Below are 19,378 nucleotides of genomic sequence, written 5' to 3' on the forward strand. Positions count from 1 at the left end.
CTAAATATCCCCAAAAAACATTCAAACCAAAAAACATGTGGAGATTAAAAATATCACGTTATACTTATGATCATAACAATGTGACAACCATCTGTTGCATGTTTATATGCAGGACAAATACAATACAAATGCGCAGGCCAAATAGGTTTTTCCTCGGTATTCCCCTCCTATAATCAGTTCAAATAGCACTGATAGGGTTGCTGGAAATCTTGAATGACAATTTGTCAAAGGCGGATCAGTCCATTTGGAAAGGTATGCTGTGGCAGATGTACATCAACATTCCTCTCCGTTACGAAAGAATAATATTCCTAAAATTAAAAACGGTCTCACAAAATTGACTCTTTGATTTAATTCTGCTAAAAGCGACCGCACCACCGCTGAAAACCCACAGTGTATAAATCCATTCCGCAGAGTGGTACAATCAGACGAGCCTGGGCTGCAAGGGGGGTATATTCACTTTTTCACGACTGAGGAAAACACAGCGCCGGGGAGGAAAAAAAAAACACTAAAACAATTGACAGTCTTGGTTCTATGTTCCCCCAAGTGTCTGCGAAATGTCTACGAAGGCGGAGCAGTGTAAGTACGGCTTTGTGTGTGTGTTTTTCCTGTCATGTCATGGTGGTTTTGGAAACTGGGAATGTGATTTTTGTTTTAACCAAGAAAGCGAATGAGGGGAGCTGTCCTTGGTGATGAAACCGCGGTTGCCATGGCAGGTTGCAACACGTCCTCTCACTGCAGAGGATGGCTGGGGGGCTCAGCACTGAAGACAATGTGTATATGTGTTTCTCTGCATGTTGAGGGAAAAATAATTCAACGGCTACATCGTCATGTTATCTTTTTTTGATTGACGTGGCTGGATGAGACGCGTGCAGAAAGCGAGGTGTGCTGTTGGTGTCAAGGTCGACTTGACAGTCTTTTTTTTACTGAAAAATACGGTGGCATTATTATTTATCAATAATGTGGTTTGATCACACCTTCCGGAAAGACTGCTGTTCATTTTTCACCTTATTCCTCCGATTGCTTTTGAACAGGTGGAAAGCAGCCCCTATCCTTAGATTTGCTTCTTTATTCCTGTTGGTAATTCTGTTCAAACTATTAATCAGATAGCCTATTGCTTGTTTTCAGTATATAACAAATTAAAAATATGTGGTCAAACTTTATGTGGGGGGGGGGGCTTCCATTTTAATTTGCTAAAAGTTGTATTTTTCTGAAAATGTTTGAGGGCAATATGGAAGAATTATTCAGGCTAGCATCAGAAAAACAACTTGACAGCTGTTGTTTCCGTATTTCTTTAAATATATGAATGTTTTAAGGCATCAAAGGTTTTAAAAATCCCTCAAGATGTTAAGATATAAGAAGAGAGAAGCATGTGTGCTACAGTATGTTTTGCAGCACAGACTTTGACCACACATGCTCAAATGCCTGCAGCTGTTATTTTTATTTTGGGATTTGTCATCTACAGGTCAGGGAGGAAGCTAAACACCACTGCCCAAAGTCACAGAAAATGGGTCAACAATCACCCCCTTCAACTTAATTTAGCTCATAATAAACCAAACAGAAATAACACATTCATGTATAAAACAAGTGACTCGAGGGGGGAGTTCAACATAGAAAGGGTTCTTGCTGAAATGAGTCTCAGTATCAAATGTTAAGGGATGAGTAATCCCTCTTTACTGTCTCATGCTGACTGTATTTTCCCATATTGTCTTGGGACTTGAACTGACAACCTTTTGTACATAAGCTTGTTTCTGTAAGCAATAGGTTATATCATCCTCTAGGGATGTCTGTGACCCCACTGATGTACCAAAAAGGTCACCTGGAGAAGGCCAGAGAGCCATGGGAACGCAGACTCTTTGTTTAACTTGATAATTAGTACATCCGCATTAAATGCATGGATCTTGGCCAAGAAACTACAACAGGAGCACAGCTTCATGCATGTCATGCCATTTGCCTTATCTGTGTACTCAGATTCATATGATGAGTCTCACTAGTTGATTTGCTTGTTACTCTGCTCTTTATTTTGTCTAGTTGCCTCTAAGATACGATACTTGCAAGAGTATCACAACCGTGTGCAACACAATATTTACCCTGTGCCCTCCGGAACAGACATTGCAAACACACTGAAATACTTTTCCCAAACCCTGCTCAGGTAAGTACCCTGCTTTGGAGCCAACAGGTGAAGTACCAGACTGTAGAATGTTTGATATTTAGCTTCCTTTCTCAGTCAGGCCAGATAACATACAGCAGGTTGTTCTGAGACACTTTCTGAAAGGTTTGACAGAAGGACCACTTTAGAGCGGATATGAAGTTATGGTGTTCTGTTAAAGCATCAGGGATATAGGAGGCTCAGGGATGTTTATTGATTCAGTGGTCTCTTGCTAAATGAGCGTGGCCTGTTGTGTCCTTCCCAGAGGAGGCTGGTGGAGAGTTGCAGGGTCAGCCTGTTCCCCTGGGTCCTGTGAAAGCCTGTGGAAGGGACAGCATGTAATTTCCTCTCCAACACAGGTCAAGTAGGCAGCCATTTTGGACACATCTTATTCACAATGTGTCATGTCCCACGATTTCTCCCGCTGGGACATCTTCACCATGAAGTGATGGGATATTGTGGTATATCATATGGTTGGTTTAGCCTTCCTGGCTGCTGCTTTTAAAGACAATATTAGTGGTGTCCTAACTTATTAGCCACTTTGCAAAAAAGGGAGAGATTACTGACGGCTGAATTTATATGCCCCACTTTTATCATTATTATCAGCTTAGGGTTCAATCTATTTAAGATTGGCAGCTGGCCTCAATTCTACACTTCATGCTCAGCCCCATAAGGATTATTCCTCTGCTGAGTGATGCTCACAGTGTATTCTGGTCATTTTGTGCTTTGCTGAAGGGCTGTCCATAAAGGGCTTCTCATATGTTTTTGGCACAGATGGATCATGACAGGGACTGCAACTGTGGGAATATGTGTTAAACCAAGTGACGTTTTTGTCTCTAAGGGACAGCGTCATTTGAGTGTGAAAAGCTATGATGCCACAGTTAAACAGTTGCTTGATTTGTTCCCAAAGCAGACTCTCTAAGCCTCAGATATGCAGTGCAAGTAATACTCTGCACTATTATAAGGGTCTGGTTTCCTCAGCAGGGACTGCAGGATTATCCATACACCTGTGCCTTCTGAAGCCCAGGGTGAAGAAAGAGAGAAATGAAAGAGTGAGAAAGTGGTGCCTTGAAAAGAGGAGCAGGCATGTGTCATGTTCCTGGAATGAAAAACTGAAATCGCCAAAGGAGGTAGTTGCTGTTTCATACACCAATGTTAGGGTTAGTGCAGGTCAGCTGCAGAACAGAAAATAAAGAAGGGTTACAATTGTCTCTTCACTGACAATTATATATATGCCTCTCTAAAGACGAGACGTATCTTTGTCATATTTCTCCAAGTCAGACTGAGCTCTGAATCAGTGAGCCATGCTGACTCCATGCCAAACTGCATCACTCTAAGCAGAGTGACTGTAGGCAGCAGAAATCATATTGTTTAGACATGATTGTCTGTAAATATGTACTTTTAGGAAGGCTGACTGTGCTATGAATTACTGCTTAGTAAATGACTTCGTATTGACAGTGCAGGGTTTGACAGTCGATGTATGTCATGTGTCTGTATCAGTGCATTTCTACATGTGTTTAATGTGTCGTACATGTCTGTAAACTCTGTGTTGTTTGTATGTATGAGTGTGTGTATGTATGCACATATGTGTGTATCTTTATGTGTATTTGTTTAGTGTATGCGTGAGAGCGTGTCTGTTTATGTCTATGTTCATTGTTCAAAATAATGATGTTTTCTATATGGGCAGTGAAAAAGTCATACTCTGAGATACGGTCTGTTGTTTTGAAATAAGCCCTGTTCAAGTTTACGTTGTATATTAATTCAGCTTTATTAAAAATCTACACTGACTTAAATCTTACAGAGTATAACTTTGGGGGGATAAGTCAGAAAATGTTACATTCTGTTGTTGACAGTGTAAATCTAAAGATCTAAATGGCTAAACATTATGCATATATTGTCATGTTAAAAAATATTGAAATCCCCTTTCTCACTGCCCGAACATGCTGTAACTCTACTTTTTGAGTGACCTTTCAAAATAAATTAAAAACCAAAATACAATACATCAGAATTTATAATCTGGGCTCTCTTGATAAATCCCAATCATTTGCCTGATAGAACAGCTTAGCTCTTTAATAATGTGCTGTAAAAAGAGCAATGCTCTCTGGCCCCCCTTCCCCCTCCTCCACCCGAGATGCTCCACACTCAACCCAACTAGTTTTTCCTTTTGTTTTTTCTCCTCTCTTGAGATTTTTAAAATGTCCACCACCTTCCCCAGGGGACAGCAAACACAATTGTCCATCCTGCATTAGCTCACAAACATAATGCTACCAGTCATCTCCCCCTGAAACAACCTATTCCTTTGTCATTATAGTTTCTCCTCTACCGTAGATTAGTTGTTACATTTATTTTAGAAACCTGAATCCATATGCCTGTTGGATCTCATTATTTCTCCCAATGATACTGGTACAGTATCATAACGTATGCATACGGACATTATTTCTCTGGTGCAATAAACATGTGCTGTGACCTATGGGCATTTGATCTAACCTCACACACATGTTTATTACTGGCTGAAGCATGTTTCAAAAGTGTCACCTCTGTATTTTCCCTGAGCCAATTTGGTGTCACTCCCATCCTTGACAGCCCCACCAAGGACAAGGACATTTCTTTTTCTTTTTCTTTTATTCCACGGCTCATTGGCCTTTTTGCATGGCAGCCTCTGACCTTGCTGATTGAAAGATGGCAGCCATCGAGGGACAGTCAATTGCACTGTACCTTTTTGGAGAAGTATGGGGTTGCCACTGAAAACATGCCATTTTTTATATTTTTGCTCCTTGTCACCAGATACGCATGAGATGCAGTGATCATTGCAGTTTGTGCTCATGTTTTTTTTGTTTTCCAAGTGCAGACAAAACGAGATTAATTGAATTAAAGTCACTCTGAACCGACAAAGCAGGGAAAAATTGCCCGTGCCTTCAGTGAAACAGTCAATTAGTGAGACACTGCATCCTATGTGGGGTTTATCTGGGTTTGTTTTTTTCTATTTACGCTGTCTCTGTAGTGCCATTTCAATGTAATGTGCTGTTTTTTTGTGTCTTTGTTGTCTCTTTTTTTCCCTTGTTCCCCTCCCCTACCCTCCCTCCCCTCCCCTCCCGCCCCGGAGCAGCATTCTGTCCCGCACAGGCAGGAAGGAGAACCAGGAAGCTTCCAATTTGGCCGTGCCCATGACCATGTGTCTTTTTCCTGTGCCATTCCCACTCACCCCATCTCTAAGACCACAAGTCAGTTCCATCAACCCTACAGTTACTCGCTCCCTCCTTTACAGCGTTCTGCGCGATGCCCCGTCAGACCGCGGGGGGCAGGGGCAGCAGAGTCGGGACGCTCAGCTCTCAGAGTACCCCTCTCTGGACTATCAGGGCCTCTATGTGACCCTCGTGACCCTGCTTGACCTGGTGCCCCTGCTGCAGCACGGTCAGCATGGTGAGTCAAGGCCCAGTGCACCACTGTTTGTCATCATCATCCCCGAGCCGCCTGGCCTGCATGAAGCCACTGCTGCTTTTTTGGCCTCTTTTGTAACTGGAGGAGAGAAGTCCTGCTGAGGATCTTGAGGGATGCATGGGGTGATTGGGAGCACGCTGGATCCTGTCAACTTAATCGTTCATAAGCCATTGGATACACCAGACATAGGCCTTCTCTTCTGTGTATCATACTTGATTGCATGTGTGTTATGTAAAGTGGGAGAAATGTTTTACTTATGTTGTCATGTGCAAGTAAATAGGTTAAATGGGAAAGTTAGGCAAATGTTATGTGTATTTGGAAACACTTTCTATGATGGCAATGTCTATAATGCAGTATAAAAATACTTATATTGTGTTTTAATCTGGTTATATAGCTGTATAATTATAGTTATATGCACTCATTAATATTCCTAATGCTTTTCAAACAATACTCTGAAGACATTATAAAGCATTTATAATAAAATTGTTGATTATTATGAATGATTATTACTATGGGAATTTTGATATGATGAAGTATTATGATACTAGATTTGATAAGTAACTAGAAATTGCTTTAAAATGTGTCATGATTATTATTTAAAAGCATTACAAAATATTGAAAATGTTGGATTTGAGCTGTAAGTGTGTTTATAACGTGTTTTAAACGTAGACATCAGAGAAAGTGATTCCTTTTGTTATTTTCAATACATTTAGAATATATGTGAGAATTAATATTATCTGCAATGTTTTTCATGGACCTAGGCTGCATCACAGTCAGTGCTCTTGTTTTTCATAAATATTTTACCACTGTTAAAGAAGCTCAAAAGCATGAAAACCTATCTCCTTGACTTGAATGCTCAATTTTTCCTGGGGGCAAACTGTACTTTAGTGGCTGTTAAAGAAAGCTCTCCGCCCTCAACTAAAGTTCATATGGCAAATGTTCTTCTTTATTTCACTGTTAAAATGTTTTAGTATATAAATTATCTTATGACTGAAATTTCATGTAATCTGCAACTGCATACAGTATGTGAATACTGTATGTACTGTTATTTGAATGAGTCTCTGTGTATCTCTCTGTCTTTTTTTTTGCCCTTTTCCCTTTCCCCTCAGATTTGGGACAGTCCATATTTTACACAACAACTTGCCTCCTGCCCTTTCTCAGTGATGATATTCTCAGCACTTTGCCCTATACAATGATCTCCACTTTAGCCACATTTCCCCCTTTCCTTCACAAAGACATCATTGAGTACTTGAGCACCTCTTTCCTCCCCATGGCTATATGTGAGTATCATTTAGACAACTAATTCACTTCCTGTCATAAATTAATTAGGTTCAGATAATTAGTGATTCATTAATTGTATTTATCCTATTTCATTTAATAAATGTTATTTCCTGAAAATATGCTACTATATTGAACAGAGCATAAAGTACATTTTTATTTTTCTCCTCCCTGCTTGTGTGTAGTGGGCTCCACTCGGAGGGAGGGTGGAGTCCCTGCCTATGTCAATCTGTCTGCATCCTCTATGCTCATGATTGCAATGCAGTACACAACAAATCCAGGTAAACCATCATAACGGCTGCTTTCCAAGCATGCATACAAAGAAAACCTTCACTGTAATGTTGTGTGGTAATGGCTCATTCCTTAAGCTGGTCTCTTCTTCTTCCTAGTGTATCACTGTCAATTGTTGGAGTGTCTAATGAAGCACAAACAGGAAGTGTGGAAGGTACGTGTCATATAAACACATAATACAGATATGAGATAATTTGTGTAAAAGCACAGTGAGCTGAAGTCATAACGTTACGTCTATGTCTATGTTCAACTAAATTCTGATAAGAAAAATAAATATTTATTTTCTGGGGGTCAAGAGGAGAGACGAGCATGCAGGGACAGTCTACAAAATGCAACTCTTAAACAATATACTACACAAATATTTCGAACTTCTTTTTCATACAGTAAAATGCTACCAAAATAACCCTACACATTAATCTCTCCTACTGGTTGAAACACAACACTTGTTTTGAAGAAATATGCTTTAGCAAAATGTGGGTGAATTTCTTTGAGCAAAATGTCCAATACCTCCTCTTTGTAATGCTACGAAAATCACGTGGCGCTATTTGGTTACACTCATAGACTGTATATATATAAAGGTTACACTACCTAAATAGGTTTGAAAAAAACTATGGTGGGGTTTGAAAAATTCATTTTTAGCATTTTAACCATAACGTCCTGAACACGCTGGATCTCGTCCGCTCTCAAAAACTGAGCAGGATTAGGCAGGGTCAGTATTTGGATGGAAGTAGTCGGGGAATATCCAGTGCTGCACATTTTTAATTAAACATGTGTGGAGTGTTAAAAAGTGGGACTCCAGTGAACAAATATTATATTATATATTATAGCAAAGGCATTGTAAAAGACACAAGTTCATTTTTTAAAACTGTAATTACACAGAATACAAGGCAAACAAGATGTTTAATGTCAATGTCACCATTACTAAGTGATTTTGTGCAACACTACACTGTATAATAGTGAAGTTATTATATATTTTACACAAGAAAAAAATCACCACCATTTTTCAAAATAATATTTATTTTTATTTTGTAAACTTACCAGTAGACCATTAATGTGTGAGGGGATGTTGGTTGCACTTGACTATGACATGATATTTTTGTATGTCCTTTCGCCGTTGCAATTTGTAGACGGTCCCTGTACACTTGTCTCTCTCCAGCCGCAGATAAGTCAGAGACCAATGTAAATTGTCCAGCTTTTTGTGGAAAATTAGCGTGTATTTTCTTCTTACTACAGTTCTTAAGAGACTGATTATGTGTTTTAACACCGATTTGTTTATGAGTTATTGATCCGTCAAATTCAAATCCGTCAATATCTTTCTAACTTTCCGAGCTGGCTCTATAAATGTTTGTAAACAAAGCACGACATAGCAATGTGGGCAAAAGTCTCATTCTCATGACACAACATATAGCTAGCAAAGCAAACACCAGTTATTCCTACTTTTAGGTGAGGATACGTTACAGTCAATTGCTTCCTTGAATCATTTTTAAATGCTCTACATTTCGGGAACTGTTCTTAGTAGCTTTCTTGCTGAGAGAGAAGACAAAACCACCGACCTAAAGCAAACTTACATCCAGCATTAAATTAGCTTAAACACTGGAAAACAGCTTGCTGGCTCTGTTAAAAGACAAACATAATATCCTACTTAAGCTAAAGTAGAAAAACATGACATGTCATACAACATAATACATCTTTACAAAAACTGAAATATAACCCATAGCTAACCCTAAAACTAAGTTTGTTTTTAAATGTCAGGGTGCGGCTGCTCCTAATGTTTATGCTAACAAAGCTAAAAGTCTAGCAGTTGCTAGCTTCATATAGCGATGTCCTAGCAAAAAAAGGCCTTCAGTATTTACAAAAAACGTTAAAACATTTTCTACAAAAAAATATGTAACGTCTAAAGTATTTTATAAACATACATTTATTTTATAAAGGGATACAAAATATGTTGGATAGAAAATCTACAACTAGTTGCCTTCCATTGATAATTATTACAATTCTTGAAATGTCATTGCACCTTTTGATTCCTGTTGATGGTTATACTTTACAGGACCTTCTTTATGTCATATCCTATGGCCCATCTCAAGTCAAGCCTCCGGCTGTGCAGATGCTGTTTCATTATTGGCCCAACCTGAAGCCACCAGGAGCCATCATCGAATACAGGGGGCTTCAGTACACAGGTCAGACTCTCTGACACATCTTCTGCTTATTGTGTCCTTAAACTGACTAAAGTCTAACATGTCCCCTATTTTCCTTCGTTTTTCTTTTATACTGCCTTGTGACTCTTCTATTTCCTGGATAAGCCTGGAACCCCATCCACTGTCAACACATTGAGTGCCACAATGCCATCAATAAACCGGCTGTCAAGGTGACTTCAGTATTATTTTTTTTGTTTGTTAAATAAGCCTTAAACATTACACTACATTCCATGGCCTGTTTGTGGTTGTGGATCCCACATTCCTGTATGTCTACAATGCCTTATGCCATATTTTAAGGACATATTAACTGCAAGCTCTGTATTTAAAATCCCTTGATAACCTTTTTGGGAATGCGTTGGGCATGTGTCAGACTGCCTTGCAGAGTTCAACTGTGCGTGTCGGTGTGTTTTCTTTTGTGAGCTGCTCGGTAAATAAATCAGGGCAGCTGTGGGAGTGGGTAATGATATCAGCTTCTATGGTACACGCTCCAGTCTCTGCTGTCGCTGCTCTGCTTTATAATCACCGCCTGCCTTTACTCAACTGTGCTCAAAACTGACAAATAAAGTAGAAACAGGGGCATGGACTGGGGCCGGATTTCAATTACCAGGTGCAGGGAGGGGGTACAGGGGAGGGGGGCTTAATTGAAAGTGGTGACCCCGTGCAGCCCTTGAGGATAACGTGGCATCAAGTGAGCACAGTAAATTACAGTGCAGTGCACCATCTGAGCATTGAGGTCAAGAGCATTGAGGTTTAGCACAGGGCCAGGCACAGGTTGCAAGAAAACAGAGAGCAACATATGCACGCAGCCATCCACACAGAGGCGTGGGGAGACAGGTATAGGTGTCACATGATTTATTTGGCAAGATTATGATGTACTACCCTCGGAGAGCCCAATGTGAAGGGAACAATGGAAAATGTTTGCTTAGTAAATTATCAGTATGAAATTAAATTCTGAGGGACTTATTTGGTTGGTAAGGGATTAAAAAAAGGGGGTTGGATCATGGGAGTTGTTTTGCAATGTGAAAATGATCATTCCATTACCTTGTTTAAATTGTAATGCCCCTATGTAAACTCTTTATGCATTTTTGGATATTATTCAAATGTATTTCCATATTGTCTCACCACTGTTATTTTCGTACAGTCCCTACATTTGCATAAATGGTTTATTAAATAAAATGTTATTCAATACCACATTCATGTTTTAACAATACCTCTCTTACTTTGCAGATGTGTATAGATCCTACTCTTTCTGTTGCCCTGGGAGACAAGCCCCCTCCTCTTTATATATGCGAGGAGTGCAGCCAGAGGATAGCAGGGTAGGCATCTGTTTCACCCCCATCTCCATCCCCCTCCTTCAATAGGATGCCATTCAAAACCTACATCACCTTCTGCCTGTCTCATTATTCCTCACTTTTTCCCAGGGGAAATGCATCGCCATGGTTACGTAATTCCCTTGTGCTGATAATGAGATCATCATAATGAAACTACGCAGCCACTTGTTTCTCTTTTTCTCCAGCATGTAGCATGTTATAACTCTCTAGTTTTGTCTTCTGTGAGGTATTGAGGGGAAATATTTTGTGTTGCAGCTCTGTAACGTATTTGTTGGTCTGTACATCAAGCATTTGACTTTACTCTGACCTTTTCAGGGACCACGCTGAATGGCTTGTTGATGTCCTCCTGCCCCAAGGTGAGCGTTCACAAACAGCAAGGTGTCTGATAGTCTCTCAGTCTGTCTCCTTCCCCACAGACAAGGAGACATTTACAATGTAAAGAACGTTTTGTTTCTGAGGATATAAATTAAATAAATCTGTTTAAAAAAGTAATTTGTGCTTTACAGTAGAAAAGGGAGCTTTACTTTGCAGTGGGCTGATATATTATGAATACATAATATGTTATTATTGGAGCTGTATTTCATTGGTAAAAGCTGCTTCATTTTGTATATGAGGTTTAAAGAACAGTTTTCATTTTCCAATTAAACATATGACTGATTTTACAAGCTACTTTCGTTGCCTGCAAATTTAAAGTTTGTTTGATTTATCTTTGCAGCGGAGATATCTGCCATCTGTCAAAAGAAGGTAAGATTTGTATTTGTACTGCAACTGCCTACACTCTCATTTTCTCTTGTGATCCATCCTTCTACAGTTCGGTGTCATACTGAACATTATCCAATGTTTCCCTTTATTTAGGACAAATAAACATTTGCAGTGCTTCATGTTACAGATTATCTTCACTACATCAGAATAATAAACTGTTAACCTTGTGGAAGACATTTCACGAAATCCATTTTCACCTGTGATAGGTAGCTCATTCATTTATAAACCTGACATGTTTTTCATTGAGAAGTCCGTTCACTGGAAATGCCACATCATTTCAAATGAAGCTGCTGGGGCATGATGTTTGCTCGCTGTAGTTGAACGCACTGCTGAGGGTTTCTAGGGAGACCCAGGGAAAGTGTGAGATGATCTAGGTACTCCCATCAGGCCTAGCAGCTGCCTGGTGTTGTCAGGGGAAACGGCATCCTTCCTGGTTTGCCCGGGAGTTTTATAATCCACTACCTCCCTTTCTGATCAGGCTTTGTCACACTCGTTTCGGAAAACCTTTTTTGAACTCCCACCAGGATTACACCAGCTCTGCCATCTCCATCTGAGAATAACTAGTTATAAATACACCATAAAACCCAAACATAGAACGTACTGTAAATAAATAACAGTAACATCAGGGTTGTGCTTTTGTTGTTGAAAGCTGGTTGAGTAAATGAGAGAACTCACCATTATAGGACAGATATGTTAATTTGATAGGGAGCACTGCATCTCTCTAATGGCACAAGATTAGAGGCTGATCAGATTAGGATGGTCCTCTAGTGCCATCATTTTATTTTTAGAAACCTGAGACGCCATGGGGACACATAAAGACTTTTTCTGACAGATCAACATCTCTAAACAAATTCATATTGGAGAGTACGACATTCAAAGTCAGAGCAGTTGCTTTTGAGGCCAGAAATATGTTTATTTTTAGAGACTTGTCATAATGCATTATTGGCTGTGATTGTGGCATATTTTTATTTTGTTGCCTAGTGCCCAGAACAGAAATAAACTGATCTCCTCCGCCTACTTTTCCCTGTTTCTTGGCTTTGTAGAACTGTAGCTCTCATGTGAGGAGGGCCGTGGTCACCTGCTTCTCGGCTGGCTGCTGTGGGCGCCATGGCAACCGGCCTGTCCGCTACTGCAAGCGTTGCCATGTCAACCACCACAGCGAGGTGGGGGCTGCGGCGGAGACCCATCTGTACCAGACCTCGCCCCCTCCCATCAACACCCGCGAGTGCGGAGCAGAGGAGCTTGTGTGCACTGTTGAAGCTGTTATAAGGTACATCACAGCGTTAACACAGCCGCAGAGGGCATACGCCTGTAATGCTGTGAAACATGTTTTTCAATGAATACATGGACAACAATACGACACAGCATTAGATCATTAATATATATGCCATGTCAGGATATATTTGTTTGTGTGTTTTTAGCTTCTCCCCTGCTCTTACTCTATCAATATAACCCTGCGAACCCTCTGTTATCCTCTCCATATCCCTCCAGTCTTCTCAAGGAGGCAGAAATTCATGCAGAACAGCGCGAGTTTGAGATGAACAGGCGTCGTCAGATGGGCCTGTCTGCCTCCCACCACTCCCTGGACAACATCGAGTTTGACAACAAGGAGGACGACCAGCACGACCAGCGGCTCCTCAGTCAGTTCGGCATCTGGTTCCTGGTGTGTAATCACTGTCAATAACAGGACGTTTTGAGATAAGAATGTGTGCAGTGCATGGCCTCTTATCTCTACAGTGATGAATTCATGGTTACCTGACTAATGAGTTCTCTTGTCTGACCTTCACTCATGTGTATCTGCAGGTGAGCCTGTGCACACCCAATGAGAACACACCGACAGAGAGTCTGGCTCGGCTGGTCAGCATGGTCTTCCAGTGGTTTCACTCCACCGCCTACATGATGGACGATGAGGTCGGAAGCCTGGTGGAGAAGCTAAAGCCTCAGTTTGTCACCAAGTGGTTAAAGACAGTGTGCGATGTGAGATTTGACGTCATGGTGATGTGTCTGCTGCCCAAGCCTGTTGAGTTTGCCAGGGTAAGGCCACGATCCAGGTCAACTGAACACACAGTATATGGTTATTTTTCTAAAACAGAACCAACATGAACATTATAATGACAAATATCCAGCTAATGAGCATGAATATGGTGCACTTTGCAACATCTCTGCATATCATTTAGTCGGCATCTCACTGAAGCCATGATGTTTAAAAACTAAGTAGTGTAAGTCACCTGTCACATCTGAATGATCTTGGCTGTGTTTGAATCAAGCCCCTCCATCCACACATCTCCCCAGGTTGGAGGTTACTGGGACAAGTCCTGTAGCACAGTGACCCAGCTGAAGGAGGGCCTGAATCGGATCCTGTGTTTGATACCTTACAATGTCATCAGTCAGCCGCTGTGGGAGTGCTTCATGCCTGAGTGGTTGGAGTCCATCCGCACCGAGGTGCCCGACAACCAGCTCAAAGAGTTCCGGGAAGTGCTCAGGTACATCCATCACCTCCAAGTGTTTGTGTGTTGTAGTTGTTATTACTGTTATAAAGAAATGTCTTATTCCATATTAGCAGGGGGGGAAAATGTTCTAAGTTATATGTAGCTGTGCTTATTCTGATATACCCTTTATAAAAAATGTAGTGACAATCTGTACCTTGATGTCAGTTGTGTCACTTGCTGGTGTTATTTTATTACTCCCAGGTATGACTGGCAAACTGCCCACAACATGACATTATGTTAAAAATATTTCCAGTGCAGATAACATTTCGTCTGATAGCAGGTTTTTTAGTGCCCCTAACATTAAAAATAAATGATTGGTTTGAAGTCCACAGAACCAGGGAAATAAGGCTCTTTCCAAAAATACTACTTCAATGGTCTATAATGCATGACACTAGCTTTTAAAGCATAGAACATTTTCAGATTGGAGGGGTGGATACATTTTCCGGCTTTTTATCTTTCTTGAAAAGAGTTGCTGATACAGTACCGCTCAGGTCTCTGTGCACAGAACCAGAAGCTAATTACCTTAGCTTAGCATCAAGACTGGAAGCAGGGGGAACACAGCTAGTTGCACAATTAAAAACTGTGTACAAATTGAAATACAACAAGTTGTGTTTTTAGTTTTCATGGAAACACACACAGTATTCTCAGCAAAATAACACGGAAATGACTGGGCACAAAAAAAATTGTTTTCTTTTTGTGTGTACTGAATAAATAAACAGGAGGATGTTATAACAGGAGTCAGATAAACATTACTGATTGTGTAACAGTTTCCGAGGAATGTTATATTCTGTTGTGCCTTCTGCTTACAGTAAGATGTTTGATATTGAGCTGTGCCCGCTGCCCTTCTCCATGGAAGAAATGTTTGGCTTCATCAGCTGCAGATTCTCTGGCTACCCAGCGTCTGTGCAGGAGCAGGCTCTGCTGTGGCTGCATGTAAGCACACACACACACACCCACACCCACACACAAACACGCATGCACGAACACACTGTCTCGTGTCCATTTCACATCCTGTGGTTCTGTCCACAGTGCGTGTGAATTGAACAGGTTGTCATAGAGTGTGAGAGTCTGAGCAGGGGCTCTGCTGAATATGGATCTGGGTCACTGAAGCAATTTTAGAGTGATAGGAGGGATTTTGCCTTTCATCCCATATGCACTCACAGCTTGCTGCCTGTATACATGGATCAGTTTCAAGTTTTCTGTCACAAATAAGAGATTGCATCTGCCCTCATAAAATAGGGCACATTCAAATTAGACAGAGAATAAGTGTTTTTTACTCTACCTCTGCAAACTCACACAGCATACACAGAGCATCCAACCCTAAAGAGGGAAAGCACACAGACTAAATACACAAGGCCCTATTAAACTAATGTAACACAGGTGTGACAGAAAACAGGCAGGGGGAAAAAGGCAGGAAGTAAAACAGAGACTTCAAAAAATAAAACAGGAAAAAATAACTACATACAAAACCCCACCTACAAGGACATCCTGAGTAACTTGAAAATGTGTTTCTGGAAAAACACATTTGATGAATTATCTTTCAATGCTTTGATTAGTATGAACAAAATAGCTTTAACCTCTTTCCCCTTGTGTTGAGAAAGTGGCAGATCTTTCGGTATGTAGGAAAATAATTTGTTTGACTTATTAGTGTGAATGAACCCTTATGTTGTTTGGACTCAGGTGCTGTCAGAGCTGGACATTGTGGTGCCTCTTCAGCTGCTGATCGGGATGTTCTCTGATGGAGTGAACTCTTTGAAGGAGCTGGCCAATCAGAGGAAGGGTCGTGCCTCAGATCTGACTGAAAACACTGGGGCTGGGGGGACTGGGGCTCGCAGGGTGACACTTCAACCAAAACATCACCTGACACATTTGGCTGTTTGATTATGACACATTTATATTCTTTTTTTCTTTTATACCTTTCATTGGCATGTAATGTTTGTTACCATGGTAACAGGCAATGTCTAAATATAGCTCCTTTTGAGATCCTAATTTAACTTGACTGTGATGTGGATTTACCTTTGAAATTTAAAGCAGAGCAACTCTGCACTCATCATGCCATGACAGTAAACAGGGGACATGAAGATTTAAAGACTGCCAGAAGCACAAATGGTTTGAATTTGAAGTTAAACACATTCACTCTACTTTATAAAGTGATGTAATCTTTGCTTGTAGGTGAGCGTGGTGTCAGATCCAGGACGCCGCGGGCAACACAACACCCTCAGTCCGTTCCCCAGCCCCTTCAGGAGCCCTTTCCGTAGCCCCCTGCGCTGTAGCCCATTCAAAAACCTGGGTCACGCCGCCGGCCACTGCGCTCTGGATCTGGACTGTGATGATGATGACATGAACCTTGGCTGCTTCATCCTCATGTTTGACCTCATCCTAAAGCAGGTGACCACACCTTCCCAAAACATTTTTTCCTAAAGGGACTATTTCAGATTCTCATTGGTGATGATATTTTACAAAGGGAACTTATTTAGTTTCATGGCTCCACTTTGTTGCCCCATTTTTATGGTCACATCTCTTGCTGTCCAGATGGAGCTCCAGGATGACGGTGTGATGCTGGGTCTAGACAGCAGCCTGGGGAAGGATATTGTGGGCATTGTCAATAACGTCTTCCAAGCCCCGTGGGGGGGCACTCACACCTGCCAGAAGGATGAGAAAGCCCTGGAGTGCAGCCTGTGCCAATCCAGTATCCTGTGCTACCAGCTGGGCTGTGAGCTCCTGGAGAGGCTGACCCCCCGAGAAGAGATCCGCCTTGTGGTGAGACACAGCATGAATTTAAATTTGTCTCATATAATTGAATTCTGTGCATTAAGCAGGGCTTTGAAATGAATGCCATGTAAACCCCCCATGTCCCAAACGTGCCTGGCTGAGATAATGTTGTTATAAATGAAAATATGTTCATAAATAATTTCAACCTCTGTCTCTTTTGTTTGTGACATCCAACAGACATTTTAAATTATGAAATGGAAATCACGCTGAGCTGAATTACTAATGAGGATGAAATATATAAATGAGACGTTATGACAGTGTTTATTTGCCCTGCAGGAACCTACAGATTGTTTGGAGGAGACCTTGCTTATGTCGGGGCCAGATTTCTCCCTCGGTGCATCAAATGGAAGTCAGGAAGGAGACAGCCAAAAGGGCGTGCACACCGAAAACCCCACGAACAATTCTCCTGATAACCCATGTGTGTACCAGTTTTTTACACAGTTAAACATCTTTAAATGTGTTAGCCATGACAAAACATGTTTTCTTTACTTTTTACTGTCAGAAGAATACCAATAATTCCCCATCTTAAGAAATATGCTTATTTTCTGAAGCTAAGCTAAACTATTTTGCTATAGCCTATTAACCAGTTGTTAGCTGTAGATTTATATTTAAAAGAAAAGTTCAACATTTTGGCAGACATGTTTTGCTTTCTTGCCACCAGTAAGAAGAGAAGATTGATACCACTCTCATGTTTGTAGGCCTATGGTAAATAAAAGCTACCGCTAGTAGCTAGCAGGAAATAGCTAGCCTAACTATATCAAAAGGCAATAAAATCAGCCTACCGGCACTTGTATTGCTATCTATTTTACACCATAACCCACACAGTTTCACTGGGATGCATGTACCTTATTATTTCTTGACCAGGAGGAACTACATATTTCCCACTGTTTACAGTCTTTAAACTAAGCTAAAGGGCTACCAGATCTAGCATCACATTTACCATATAGAATTAAAAGTGGTATCAATTTAGGACTGGTGTTAGCATCCATATGTGAAACACTCATCACTTAACCATGTCTGATCTGTCAAGGTGCAGAGTCATTTGAACATTCCGTTGTATCTAAAACCACATTCTTCCTTCCAGCCATGAAGAATAACTCTGATAAGAAGTTCTGCTACCAGCAGCTCCCTGTGTCTTTAAAGCTCATATACACCGTTCTACAGGTATGTGTGTAATAAAACTGAGAAAAAAAGAGCCATTAAAAAATATGTTCTGTGATTTACTTGAGTGTGGTCAACTCTTGAGTCACACATTTTGTCTGTATTCAGGAAATGTCTAAGTTTGAGGAGCCTGACATCTTGTTCAACATGCTGAACTGTCTGAAGATCCTGTGTCTCCATGGAGAGTGTTTGTATTTGGCCCGCAAGGATCACCCTCAGTTTCTGGCTTACATCCAGGAAAAGATGCTCATCCCCAGGTGTGTGCTGTGCTGACAGGCTTTTTGATTCGAAACTGTGGGAAAATGTTTTATTCATGTTAGATTTTCTGTTTTGATTTTGATTTATTGTCCCAGAGGGATATTTGTTGTATTTGTCAGATATACACACAGCAAAACAGAAAAACATAGCAACTGAACTTAGAGATGGCCACAGATAAACCTATGGCAACATACTCTCTATACAGGTACAGACAGAACACAAAAAACTCCTTGACAGCAATGTGTGTGTGTGTTTGTGTTTCAGTCTGTGGTCCATGTTGAAGTCAGAGTATTGCCAGCTGGCCTCCCTGGCTGTGCCTCAGCTTCTCCACGCTCTCTCTCTGTCGCACGGGGCGGACATCTTCTGGAACCTCATCAACACAAACTTCAACAGCAAAGACTGGAAAATACGATTTGAAGCGGGTGAGAGATTTATAGCTCATGGTGTAAAATAACATACATTGTTAATCTGCTTTTTGTTGCTCAAAGGATTATATTTAACCTCCTATCTAGGTATTAACACCTCATCAAGCTCATCATGTTGAGACTAAACCGTTCATTTTTGTATTTATTTTATTTTGCAAGCGAGGTGGTAATGAATGAACCATTAGACGACCCCCAGTCTGTTTATATAATATGCTACCTAAACCACTTCCTGCCCATATCTCTTCCTGTTGTCATGGTTACCGTGTGGTTCAAACGGCGGTAAAGAGGAATTGTGGGATTAATATCTTAAGTATGACCTTGAGACAAGGGCAGAGGACAGGTCCTCTGACTCAGTATATGAAATAAGGGAAACAGGAGAACAATAGAACTACAATATCCCCGAAAATACGGTTAACATTTCTGAAAAGGTATACAGATATTAGCCTTTTGTGTATATAAACACCATAAAAATGTTAAAATACATTCAGTCATTGTCTTTATCTAGTAAAATGATGACAAAATCAAATCCTGATGGTTGATATCATCATATCATATGTGGAATGATGATGTTATCACACCCTCTCATTAGCAGTGTTGAAACAGATATAATTATGGACATAAATCATTCAAATATAGCTTTTATATATATATTTACAACCTTAAATGTGAAGAATAGGCAATGTGGGGCTACTCTGGAATGTCTTTTAATCCCCACACTGACACCTAGTGGCCCACAGTATGTGGTATCCATTAGCCCAGTGTGGGTGAAAGTGTATTGATTTCTGCTATAAAAAAGAAAGTGTCTCTAATAGATTTTGATCCGAGTCGAGGT

The 19,378-nt window shown here is 40.7% G+C and overlaps 1 protein-coding gene across 6 annotated transcripts in view; it reads left to right on the plus strand.

Annotated features, from left to right (window-relative positions):
- The first annotated feature begins 492 nt into the window (after positions 1-492).
- The window catches only part of LOC117478956 (protein unc-79 homolog), a 32,186-nt gene continuing 13,300 nt past the window's right edge, over positions 493-19,378 (plus strand). For 5 of the 6 annotated variants that reach the window (XM_034125934.1, XM_034125950.1, XM_034125967.1 and 2 more), the window contains exons 1-23: positions 493-576; positions 2,029-2,149; positions 5,253-5,566; positions 6,694-6,864; positions 7,048-7,143; positions 7,252-7,307; positions 9,201-9,330; positions 9,454-9,518; positions 10,576-10,664; positions 10,995-11,035; positions 11,395-11,423; positions 12,485-12,711; positions 12,933-13,104; positions 13,245-13,475; positions 13,734-13,924; positions 14,740-14,863; positions 15,611-15,766; positions 16,103-16,318; positions 16,463-16,690; positions 16,979-17,120; positions 17,787-17,866; positions 17,972-18,120; positions 18,386-18,543. In XM_034125934.1, the coding sequence (XP_033981825.1) occupies positions 555-576; positions 2,029-2,149; positions 5,253-5,566; positions 6,694-6,864; positions 7,048-7,143; positions 7,252-7,307; positions 9,201-9,330; positions 9,454-9,518; positions 10,576-10,664; positions 10,995-11,035; positions 11,395-11,423; positions 12,485-12,711; positions 12,933-13,104; positions 13,245-13,475; positions 13,734-13,924; positions 14,740-14,863; positions 15,611-15,766; positions 16,103-16,318; positions 16,463-16,690; positions 16,979-17,120; positions 17,787-17,866; positions 17,972-18,120; positions 18,386-18,543 (3,208 nt within the window). In that variant the 5' untranslated portion in view covers positions 493-554. Of the gene's footprint in view, positions 577-2,028; positions 2,150-5,252; positions 5,567-6,574; positions 6,865-7,047; positions 7,144-7,251; positions 7,308-9,200; positions 9,331-9,453; positions 9,519-10,575; positions 10,665-10,994; positions 11,036-11,394; positions 11,424-12,484; positions 12,712-12,932; positions 13,105-13,244; positions 13,476-13,733; positions 13,925-14,739; positions 14,864-15,610; positions 15,767-16,102; positions 16,319-16,462; positions 16,691-16,978; positions 17,121-17,786; positions 17,867-17,971; positions 18,121-18,385; positions 18,544-19,378 lie in introns of those variants that run through there. The other variant, XM_034125974.1, reaches the window with a different exon arrangement.

This window comes from Trematomus bernacchii, unplaced genomic scaffold (genome assembly GCF_902827165.1).
Source record: "Trematomus bernacchii unplaced genomic scaffold, fTreBer1.1, whole genome shotgun sequence".
Classification (NCBI taxonomy): Eukaryota; Metazoa; Chordata; class Actinopteri; order Perciformes; family Nototheniidae; genus Trematomus; species Trematomus bernacchii.